This window comes from Acromyrmex echinatior, chromosome 10 (genome assembly GCF_024713525.1).
Source record: "Acromyrmex echinatior isolate Ae372 chromosome 10, ASM2471352v2, whole genome shotgun sequence".
In the NCBI taxonomy this organism is placed as follows: Eukaryota; Metazoa; Arthropoda; class Insecta; order Hymenoptera; family Formicidae; genus Acromyrmex; species Acromyrmex echinatior.
Genome location: NC_141861.1, coordinates 9,660,425 through 9,673,661, shown reverse-complemented (window position 1 = coordinate 9,673,661; position 13,237 = coordinate 9,660,425). Strand labels below are relative to the sequence as shown.

The window sequence follows — 13,237 nt, the reverse complement described above, 5'->3', positions numbered from 1 at the left end:
CGTAGAAATATAATTTTATTTTATTTTTGTCTTTTCGTTTCGCGCCGAATTATTTTATTTAATCTCACATCGTCTATTTAAGATATTTCTATTAATTAATTGCGGATATTCTTAGTAAGAAACTTATTAGGCATAGTATGATTAGTCCAGACCAGTAGTTTGGAAAGATTAGTCCGGATTAGTCCAGAAATAAAAGCGGGTTGTTCTATCTTTCGTATAATGGACGGATTAATAGTTCCTGCACAGAACACGACAACGCTTGCCGCGCGGCGGAAGTTGTCGCATTAACCAATAATTCTATGTTTTTAAGTCGGTCTCAAAACCTTGCAAAACTTCTAAAAATGATGTAATACTTCTTCCGTCGTGCGACAAAAATTGGATTAAGTTTAATTTTTGTCGCGCGATAGAAATTATCTATTACTTCCGAGCAAGCGAGACGTTGGCTAACGCCAACTTTCGTCGCGCGGCAAGCGTTGCCACGTTCCGTGTGCAGGAGCCATTAGGGTGCCGTCCCATAGAGCGGAAATTGGCAACAGAACGGAATTCGCGGAATCAATACGACGAATCACAGCCATTCCGTTTTCTTTCTTACGCTTTTTTTAAATCCTTTTGTTCCATTGAGCGGAATAAATGGACAGACGGAATAATATAAAATCATACTTTTTATGTTATTTATAATACTTGTAATAATAAAAATGTAGTAATAATATTTTAATGTAAATATAATAATATATGTAACAAACTGATAACATTAGAATTTCTTTAGCAGTAAAATATTTTTAACATAATTATAAAACATTTTATGATTAGCTGAAACTTGATTTTACTGTCGCGTTTACTGCTCAATGGGATATAAAAAAAAAAAGAAAATAAACGGAATCGTAAACTGTTAATTAATATCTACATTCATATTTACTGTAATTATCGAATCATTAACATTCTGCTATGTCCATATTAATGAAGAAGTATAAAAAATAGTATGTAACCAATCGCATTATATGGACAAATATATGGCTGTAATATACATCAACAGTATATATAATAATATTGAGGTTATGTGCAACTTTTGTTTATTCCGCAAATTGTAATGGTGAAATTATAATGAAAATAGCAGAACGATTGTTGATTCCGCGAGCTCCGTTCTGTTATCAATTTCCGCTCTATGGGACGGCACCCTTAAGCCGGATTCACACCTTGACGCAAAAGCGGAAGTCAATCGGAACTCGCAATAGTAGCAGGCGATACATTTCGTTTATCTGCTTCTGTCTTTCCGCGAGTTCTAATTGGTTTCCGCTTTTCCGTTTTCCGTTTTTCCGTTAAGGTGAACCCGGCCTTAAATTCTGCATTTAAATATTCATTAATTATAGGTGCGTTTGACATTGCAAATCGGAAGCGTTCGTTTTTGCTCTTTTATCTCGAAAATCGTTCGGCAACTCGCATTTTTCTGTTAGATATCATCTCATCTACGTTCGGTATTATTTCTAGTCAATCGAGCTGCTCGATCTACTCCGGTTTCAAAAACCGAGCTCACAGAGCTAATGCAGATTTTCGCCCCTAAATTAAATTCATAACCTATATATTTATGATAATGTATCCAACTGATTCGTTAACACATAATGCACATTCATCTCTTTTAATACATCTATTTTATAAATAGTGTATTTGAACTTTTATAATGTCTGAGTCTACAAACGCTCAAACAAATATTATCAAATAGAAATTGATGGAGTATATTATGTATAATATTTATAACGGGGAAAGTAAATTTTTAATTATTTTCCTCTTTATGAATTTGAAGTTACGTATTTGAATGCAAAAAGAATTTGCTAGTTAATTTTTAGATCAAAGCTTATATTGCACATATAGAATGAAATAAAATCAAACTGCATTAATATATTAAAGATTATATAAATCAAGTGATATAACTTATACATTGTTGAAATTTATTTTGCAATGTAGTATTTTCTTTTAAGAAAACACACCTTGCATATGAATGTACTACGATCTATTTTTAGTATATAAGACTATTATCAGTTTCTAGTAAAATAAAAAAAATTTTAATATAGATAAAATATTTTTAAATAGATAAAAAGATGTGGATTATTATTTTTTTTATTTTCTTATTAATTAATTGAAATCATAATATCACCATTACATTGAAAATTTCGCAACAACAAAACATATGAATACATAAATTATATCCTTTACAAAATTTTTGAATTATTCTATTTAAATATTATTCAATGAAATAAATATTCAACTAACTAAATATAAAACTTATTTTAAATACTATATTATTTGAGAACTTTTCCACTTTTATTCTTAAAGCTCCATGAATTGTGTGCTGGTTAAACTATTTAGAAGTATACGTTCGGTGGTACATGGTTCATCTGCAAACATTTCTAATTATACAAACATTACCAATATATATTTACCTCTATATCTATATATATATATCTTGGTAATGTGATTAGATAATTATATATATATATACTTTTTACTATATATATATATATATAGGGGAAACCGGGGTCATAGGGGGGAGGTACTATGGGTCATCGATTGTTTAACACAATCTAGAATGTTTAAATTAATACTTTTGATCCAATACTTTGTTACCTATACTTTTTATCTAGGTAACAGTGATTAAATTCCATTGTATCGGAAAACATCGATCATTAGTGATTTTCATGGTGCAATAATAACTTTTTACACGCATAAAAATGTTTTAATATTGTTTTTATAGTAGAAGAAATGTATAAAGATAAAGTGCAAATTTCTGCGCATCTTTTCTCAACTTACTACATTACAAGTAATAATCTAACATTTATTTTTTATAGTTTTCTATTAAATATATAATTAAATTACAATTAGGGTACCGTGGTTATGTATTAAATATTTATTATGAAACAATATAGAAAACCTATGTACTAAAAGAGCAGTCTATACTTCTAAGCAATTAATTTTATTCGATCGTATTAAATTTTTTATCTTATATTAATGATCATTTGTTTTTTTATAAATTATTTGGTTTCTATTTTATTATTTAATTATTAGTTATAATTATATTTTGTTAGTGACTATGCTAAGAATGTGTAAGTTTGAAAATATTTTTCAACTTTCATCACCGTTATTTCTTGCATAATCCTACTATTTTGTGCGTGACCTATAATATCGGGTATGGATTATTTCTTAAAATTTTATATTTAAATGCACTTTTAAGAGTTCGAATTTTTGTGACTCATAGTGAAAGAAGAATTATGAAGGAAACTATGAATTATGTATTTAATTATTATATATAGAATATATAGTATATTTTTAATTATTTTACTACAAAATTTATATTTTTGTGGTCCGATTTCAATTAATCTTTGAGTAGATAGATTTTTGAAACGCAAGTAGATAGGTGCTAAAATATCCAAAAATTTTTATTTTTATAATTATATTTTTTTACTAGAATATTATATTTTAGTTAAATTTACATTAGTTAGAGAATGTGACGCAATAATGAGAGAATGTAATGTAATAATGAGATAGAGAATTATAAAAATAATGAACTTTAATACTTTCAGGCAATATTTTTTAGTTTTTTTTTCTAGAACGTGTTTTTAGTTATGGATTTTCCTGTTTTATTTCTTAACAACATTTATTATTAAAAAACAGAATTCATACCTAAAAAAGGGTTAAAATACGAATATTCTAATATTAAATAGTACTTCATAACATAAATCAGACAAAATTGTCATTAAAAAATATTGAGTTCAAGATAAGATAAATAGCGAAATAAAAAATATAAAAATTGTTAATTTCTTCTTTCAAGAAATGAATATTGTAATGACAAAAATATATAAAATAGTCAATGTTTGAATTAAAAAAACATAAAATTAAATTTTATTTTATAGAATTAAAATATAACAAAAATAAAAAAAAAGATAATTTACTTTTTATAATTTTACATTAGTTTCATTTTAATAAAATAGAGACATGTGTGAGTGTAAAATTAATATAAATAAGACAAATAATATAAACAAGACAACTTGATTACAGCAGAGAAGAACCTCTGATTATATAAAAACTCAAAAAAAGATAAAGTATAAAAAGAAAATACAAGTGGATAAGTGGGATATTCACAGCACTCCCATTATGTTTATTCTATTATTATTTACTGCTTCAATATTGATGAGCCACTATCACTTTAATCTGTCAAGTTATCATTAATAGAAAAATATTAAATCGATGCGCTCTGTTGTCAATCTAAAAGTATGAAATATTATATTTAAAAAAAAATGCTTGGGATACCTATCCCACATATCTTGAAGTTAATGTATATCATGAATGGTGATTAATGTGAACAGAGTATTATTCACATAATAGTTTTTAAAAATGATAAAAGAAACATGAGATTATAAAATTCAACTTCTCTTTGCTTCATTCATTTGATTTTAAAGAGAAAAAAAGAAAGAAAGATCGGATTATAAAAGTATTAAAAAATTTTTTTCTGGTATAAGCATCACATTAAAATATAACGGCGGTTAAACTGTTAAATACTTGCAAAAACTGTAGAAATTAATTCAAATCATAAAGTTAGTCGATGTTGTATGTTGTATATCAAAAATGTGAATCATATGAATACATCTCTGATTATAACTTACCGAATTCATATCCCCTATCTTCATTCCATGAGTTGTTTCTCGCAGAATCCAGTGCGCAGCGAATCGCCAGCGGAATTACGAAACTCATACAAAGAGGTACTTCATCGATTGCTGTAAAAATATTTTTGGATTATTATGGATTTTATTAATTATTAAGGATTATTCGGACATCAATGATATAATGTTTCTACTGATTTAATATTTTTAATTACGATATCCTACACAGAAATCTGTTTATTTTTATTGAATTTCTTATTTCTTCTTTTCTTATTTTATTCATCTTAAATAAAATAAATTAGTGAAACGCGCGCTTGTAAATCGATTAAATTCTGGTGAATTTGAAAATTTTTCTAAAGAATTTCTACGAATTTATCAATTATATGCAAATATGTATAATATAATATATTCTAGATTTAATTTTTAGTAAATGTATTTTGAATAGAAGGGTTTTAACTTTACATTTTGAACCGTAGATACCGGCGTTGACCGAGTTGTTATCGCTTAAATATATGCGGAAATCTTCAGGGATATCCTTTGCTCCTGGTGGCTTATAATTCTATGAAAATAGTCAAACATTTCAGCTAATTTAATTATATATATTCATGACAAATTTAGTGAATCAAAATAATTGCGTCTTGACGACATTAAGTGTATCAAAATTTGATGAAGATAACGTACCCAACTTTTGTAATTTGTTAATACTCCTTTATCATCGTATATCAAATCTTCAGAAGTCCAATATCCTATTCCCATCACGAAAGCTCCCTCTACCTGACCTACGTCAATCATCGGATTTAAGCTTCGACCTGCATCGATCATCAAATCAACCCTTCTGATAACGTGCTCACCAGTCAGAACATCGATCTCTACTTCGGCAATGGTAACACCGTAAACGGAATAAGGCTTCATCGTATCTTTCGTTGGCTCGGTCACCAACCTGCCAAGGTAAATGGAATTATGTATTATATAATAATTAATTATGTGTATAGCCATCAAGGAATATTTTCCCACTATATAAATACAGTTTAAATTTTATTTATCGAAATCATTCCGAAAACACATGATAAATATGCTTAATACTAATTACAGGAAATGCAAATGAATATTTAAACTGCATTTTTTACAATAGAATTACTTCAAGCAAAAGATAAGACAAATATTTCTTTCTGGTGAGAGTACAGTATTTTCGAAAAGATATTAAAATGCTTTAAGACATTGTATGATGTAATATATCACTGATGTGTTAAATAAGATATAATGGCATTTACATATAACGTGCGCATAAATCAACATCTTCATACACTTTAAAAACAAGATTCTTCCATGTCGGATTTTTCATTTTTTTTCTTATTAGCTCGAGTCTATTTAAAATCTGCAAGCAAGCTTGGCGCGTTGTCTAAAATGAATGCAACAATCGATGTCATTATCAAGTTTTTAATATATATATATAAAAGACATCACAGTGATGGAGACAAATTGAATTCTTACGTATCCACAGGTTTCTGTAGTAATGCTGTGTCCTGTAGTTGAGTCGTTGGTTAAATTATTACTTTGTTTGATGGAAATTAATTTAATATTTATATTCAGTGTTTGAGCTGCTATTTGTGCGATCTAGTGTACAAGAATTATTTTTAATAAATTGGCAGAAATGTAATATACATATTAAATTGAATTTTTTTCCAGTTTCATAAATCAATATGATAATTAATCTGTATTCAAAGTATAGAAAATATGTATATATAGAATAAAAAGTGAAAAAAGTAAATATCTAAAGATTTCGTATATCAAAGTTTCCGATTCTAATTTTTTAAAATAGAAATTCGATTTCAAAGGAATAGGATAAATCTTTATATTAAGGACCTCTTCGATGACTTTGCATATGTTATAAAAGTGAAGATACTGATCCACTTTTCCTTATAAATTAATCGATGGTTTCTTATAGATCTTATATTTCTAAGATATTTATATTATAATTAGTAAATAATCTCGTTTAAGGGAGACCTCTCCCTCTCCAAGATCTTTATTTTGACATATGTTATCATGGTCATGACCTTGAGTAATCTCCAACAGGTTTTAACAGTCGCTCGTTATTCGTCAAAAAATTATCAAGAAGAAAAGTTTAAAAAAATAACATCTCTTTTCTATTGTACTATGTAGATAAAAAATTCTCTTTAAAATAGATTTCCTGCTTTAAAAATAAAAATTTTCTTTAAAATTTTTTTATATAATTTTTTATGTAGTAACGCATAGCAGGGGGAAAGTAGGATGAGAGTCGCTTCTAATATCTAATAAACAAGATCAATAGTAGTAAATAAAATGTAAATATTAACTTGAAATAACTCTAATTCTATACATATATAATATAAATATATATATATACTATCCATCATATACAAGATCTCATATAGTATACACATGACTCAAATAAGTGATTATAGTGTATCAAAGGTACTTTGCATAGCAAATTTTGCGTTTTTGATATCATAGATCAAAAACTATTCATTATTGAACTTCATGTATCGGACATTTTCTGTTTATCACATTATAAGCTAACATATAAAACCAACTAATTTCACTGGGACACAATTTTTTATACCATAATTAATTGGTACCAGCAAGAAATTCTTTATTTTACAGGATATTAGAACCGTCAAATATTTTGTGATACAGATGAAAATATACAATTTTTGTCTCTTGTTTTTCTGTAAAGTTGATAGTACTTAATAAAAAATTATTGAAGTATTTAACGATTTTTAGTAATTAATATTTTGTTAACTATTGCGAAAATTGCAAAGTGGTAAAGGACTTTTTGACTCAGTTTAGTCTGCTCTATCAGCACACGAAATATTTAGCGGTCATTCTGAGACACCTTGTATGGATTGATTAATCTATATCATCTAATAAAGAATTACCGTACGCAGTATTTTCTCCATATAATATATATGTGAATTTTGGGTTGTGTTCAAATATATTAAATAAATCCTGGATAGTGAAAATTTTGTAGAAGTATCCGTGGTCCTTTAACTTTATGCTCAACATTGTATTTCTATCAGAAGATTGTTTATTGTGACAACTACTTATACGTAGCATTCCGTATTTCTGGCAAGGTTTGATTTTGTATAACTCCTACGAAGTATATTTTATTATATTTAAAACAGGATGAAGTTAATATAAAAAGACATCATAATAATGGGTATATGATTCTTATTTCTATCAAAATCAAATTGTCCTTCTGAGAATAAAATTGAAAGTGTAATTTCAAAATAAAGATTAAATTTTTGAAATAGAAAAGAAATTTTTCACAAAGCACCTCAATATCGTGAATGTCTTTCACCATTGATGGAGGTGCATCGGATGCATATCCTTTGAATGCATCCAAAATTGCACGACATATCCGGTGCATCGACAAATGTTGCCACCAAATGAATTTTCAATTTCCTGCATAGACAGATCCTTAGAAATGAGGCTGCGAAATATACACAACAATACATTAATGCAAAGTTTTAGTTATATAAACTTTCAATTGTACCTATTTAAATGATTTTTACTTGAACTAAACATAGCAATATTCTACGATTTTATACATGATTTTTTATATTTGTTTGTTTATTATTGGACATTTATAACCATAAGGATTCATTTATTAATGTATGTTTTAAGGGTACTTTTTTAATATGTATAAAATATAATGATATTTCCTTAACATTAAAAATTAATTAATGATCTTATTATTATTAATTAGCAATTTTATTCGTACCTATACATATTCATTACCATGCCAGGAGAGCAATAGCCACATTGCGAGCCATTTTTTTCAGCAAGCAAAGCTTGTATTGTATTATAACCGTTTGTCTTGTCATTTAGACCTTCAATCGTTACAATATTCCATCTACGACATTACATGATATGAAATATTAATTAATATTTACATACACTCGGCATAGAAATAAAACAATTGGTAAGAATAAGAAATGAAATTGGCAAATATGAATGTGAAAAAAAGAGATTTTAACATTTCGATGAAAATTTCTTGTGTCAAAGATGATAGTTTTGTGCGCGCGTATAACGTCATTAAACAAATCCTTTTACTTTTTTAGAAATTAATTAAGCTTGATCGTTCAGTTTCTTTTCAATACACATACATACCCGTGGCAGATTATTATCGATACAAGACAGGAATTCACGGCTATGTTGCCCTCGGATTGTTTTACACTTACGATACAGGCACCGCAACCACCCTCATGACACATCGCTTTTGTGCCTCGAAGACCCACATATTGGCGGATATATACAAGAAGGGACGTATTACCGAATACATTATCATCGGGTACTGGAAGCGATTTTATAATTATAAAATTGTCTCACAAAATTCTCATTTAATATACATATTACTATCATTTATTTCTAAGGGATCATTTATATTTGTCGTAACCAATATGCCGTATGCCAAATTGTATTAATTGATTAATTACAATCAAGCATTTTCCTTATAAAATCGAATGAGCGGGGAATACTCAATTGTGAATTTGTGATTAGTCAATTCTTACAGATTACAGCATATAACATATGGTTATGGTCAGTATAAATGATACTTAAAGCTTACAATCAAAGTTAAAGTTCCATAATCAAATTTTATAATATCTGTATAGTGCTTTTTGTGGGATAAATCTTGAACTGAATATGATTTTGTCACTATATAGTAAATAATATGTTATAGCTTCTGATTAGATTTTTAAAATATTTTTGAATCTCTGAAATTTTTTTATATCTTATTCTATATGTTACTTCGCTTTTTAATAATATAATAAAAAATTTTTATTTTCTTCATTACATATTTCATACAAAGAATACATACCCACATATTGTATTCCATTAATTGTAAATTGGATAATGTCGTTGGCACTAAACATATTAGATTGATTAACATTTTAACTTTATCTTTAATAAAAAAAGTATAACTATAGTATTTTATAAGAATATTTTCTGATTCGTTTTATATTAAGTCGTAAAAATATAAATAAAAAAAGATCGTATAAAAATATTTGTCATAAAATAAAACATTTTGAATCCCTTAAATATTATTAACCCAATTTTATTTTGACTGTTTATCACACCTATATTGCAATAGCTTTTACATCCAATAAGGATGTTCTTGCAAAGACTTACACTTTTGCAGTTTTCATTTTCACTTGTCAGTTGTGTCAAATCACGACTAACTGTTTCCTCATCTAAAGATATGGAGTACTTATAAAAATAATGCACTATTCGTAGGACATTACAGAAGCGCTGTTTAAAAATCATTAAAATGATAATTATTGGATATTACAATGTCATTTACTAGTAGTTAATAATTGTGTAGTAATACTAGAATTATGCATAAAAATACGTTGTGGAGCAGAGATTTGTATAACATTTTTAAAATTGGAACACAAAATCTTTAATGTTTAAAAATGTACTCACATTTACGAAAATATATAGAAACATGTATCATTAACATATAAAATAATATAAATTTTATATTATTTCAGAAAAATTGAATAAAAAGTTATTTTTCAAATTAATTAGCAAATAAAGAACATATTCTGCTTGAATTTTTTGTATGTATGTATATATGTATACATATATATTAGGTGTTGGAATTAATTCGTAGCGTTTTACAAGTGATGGGAAGTACTTTCATTAATGTATTTTTTAATGCTCATGTGAAATAAATAACATTCTTTCATTAAAAAACGCTACGAATTAATTCCAACACCTAATATATTTCTTTACACCGAATGTTTAAAGTGCCCTTGGTGAACATTTTGAAACGCTCGGTGTGAAAAACAAATTCGAATCTTAAAAGCAATTCAAAATGTTTATATAGGCCACGCTTGTCCAATTTGAGCTCTGAAGTTAAAACGAAAAGTCATCGACGCAAAAAATTCAATGTATAGGTAAGATTTCGGAGACTAAAGTATTGATACGCATTTAAGTGACGCTTATCAACAGTTTATAATTGCTAAAATCTTACTTATTGAATTTTTTTACGTCAAATTGGACAAGCCTGACAAGCTTATAGGCATTTATTTCATCTAATCTTGTTTTCTAGTAACAAACGTTTTCATACGTATTTCACTATATCTTGTTATAATTTCAGGTAGCGTAACCTTATCACACGTCCTCACGTTCTCACGTCCTCTTACTATCAGTAAATTTTCTCTAAACATATCGAACGTTTAATTCGCAATAATACGAAACAGTGTTACATACGTGTTTGTAAACAGTTTCAAATAAGATAATGGTTTATATAGGTTTGTGTCTTGTTTGGAAAGTATGTCCACATATTATTATATAAAACACTTTCCATGTACTTTATGCATGTATTCATATATATATATACAAAATTTTTGAATTTTTTTTAAGTATAATACAGCAATTAAAAAGATAATTAATTAAAGAATTTATTTTATACATCGATTTATTAGCAAACGGTTCTCATGTCTGCTACTAAAGTACCATTTTTGCTGGTTAAATTAGTTAGAATACGTTTTGTAATACATGATCTATTTGTAAACATTAGGAATTATATGTATATACTTATACCTTATTGTAATAATATTTTATAAATATGCATTATCTAACTTATAAAAAGAAAATTTTAGTAGTAAGTCTGATAATAAGTCATATCCGATTTCAAAATAATATATTTTGTACAATTTTATTACAATTAAATGTTTATGGTTCGACTTCGAGTAATGCATATCGATTAATATGTATATGAAATGAATGTTATGAATATAGTTTTAGAAAAACAATAAAAGATCGATTAGAGATTATAAACTTCAACGTTTTTTCTTTAAATCATTGCCTCGCACATTTTATTCTAATAAGAGAAAAAAAGAATAAAAAAATTAGGATTTAAAGAAGTAATAGAATTAAAAGAAGTTACCGTAAGGGCATTGTAATACATACAATAACGATTAAATGATTTGCTTATTGAAAAAAACTGCAGAAATTAATCCAATGAAATTAGAAGGTAAATGCAAACATCGCGAATGTTCTTTATCAATAATTGGGATGCGTCCGTGGCAAATGCCACTCTTTTTTAAACTCTTTGAGAATTGCATTGACATCTTCTAGTATGTACATTCAGAGTATCGTCAAATGGTGCACACAACGAATTTTCAATTTGCTGCATAACCAACTTTTTATTATGCACGAGAATATTATGCGAATTACGATAAATGCATTAATGTTGTTTTGTACACAGTTCTTGTTTTTGAGTACAAATGCATAATGTACAATATTTAATTTCGAGATCTTTATTACAGATAAATGTAGCTGTATACATATAATTTTATGCACATGATTTTAACTTACAATTTATTTGTTTATTATTAGACAATCAATAATTACTGTAACACCATAAGAATTTATTCATTAAAATATTAATACGTTAATTTTTCTTAAGAGTATATATTCTTGAATGCAACTTGTAAAAAATTTAATAAATTTAAAAAAGTCATAATATATCTTATTATACATTTTGAGCAAATAAAATAGTTCAAAAATAGCATAAGCAGCACCAAAAAAAAACATATTTTTCTATTATGCGACAACAGCTAAAATACGTTAATTAATTTTACTATATTGCTGCAATCTCCATTCGTTCCATTTTATTTTCTCTCACATACATTTTTAATATAAATATTGTAAACGACATCTCTGAGATCTGCTTATGCATATCTACACTGAAAAAAACATTTTAATAAATATTTTTTTGAATAATTCTAGCTGAATATTTATATACTAAGTATAAACACATAGTTATTACATACAAGAATCATTAGTTTGATATAATTATTATTTTTTTATTTATCTACATATATATTTACTATATATAAATATTCAACATATTTATTTACATATATATTTACTATATATAAATATTCAGCTAGGACTATTCAAAGAAACATTTATTAAAATGTAATATAAATTTTTTTTCAGTAATTATTGTTTTGTACATTCATCTGATAGAAATACTGTACGAATTAATTTTTTTAATTTTATATTATATTATATGATTTTTTTGGACTAATATATTACATTAATATTGTTACATTACAATGATATCTTATAAATATTCTAATGTGGTATTCAATATATTGTATTTAACTTTAAAACTATTAATATTGAGTGATATAGTATTGCTGTTGATAAACTTTATGTACAAAGAACTGGCCGTTAATTAATTAAAATAAGATTTTCAAACGTTTCACACTTTAATTTAATGACAAAATAATAATAACAACAACAATAAAAAATAATAAAAATACAGATGAGACTAATGACAGTCATACGCTGTTGTAAATGTTGTAGATGCGAAGAGATAGGAAAAGTAGATAATCCTCAGATGTTAATAATTATCTTCATTTTATTTTGAATGTTAGCTTACTTTGGAATTCTTCATCAGCGATTACAAATTCAAAATTTTATTTATAATTTTTATTTTTATTTATTTATTAATTAATTGACAAAATATTTATAATCTTTAAATATTTATAATCTTTATAATCATAAATATCATAATTATTAACTTAAAA

At 26.4% G+C, this 13,237-nt stretch overlaps 1 protein-coding gene across 1 annotated transcript; it reads right to left on the bottom strand.

Annotated features, from left to right (window-relative positions):
* Positions 1-2,187: 2,187 nt before the first annotated feature.
* LOC147908270 (xanthine dehydrogenase/oxidase-like) lies at positions 2,188-9,134 on the bottom strand. The gene is given in 12 exon segments (XM_087410515.1): positions 2,188-2,390; positions 4,653-4,763; positions 5,112-5,208; positions 5,331-5,589; positions 5,921-6,048; positions 6,141-6,263; positions 7,542-7,778; positions 7,963-8,040; positions 8,043-8,118; positions 8,410-8,541; positions 8,799-9,012; positions 9,125-9,134. Coding segments are annotated over 12 exon segments (1,533 nt in total). The 3' UTR covers positions 2,188-2,322.
* Between the last annotated feature and the right edge of the window lie 4,103 nt (positions 9,135-13,237).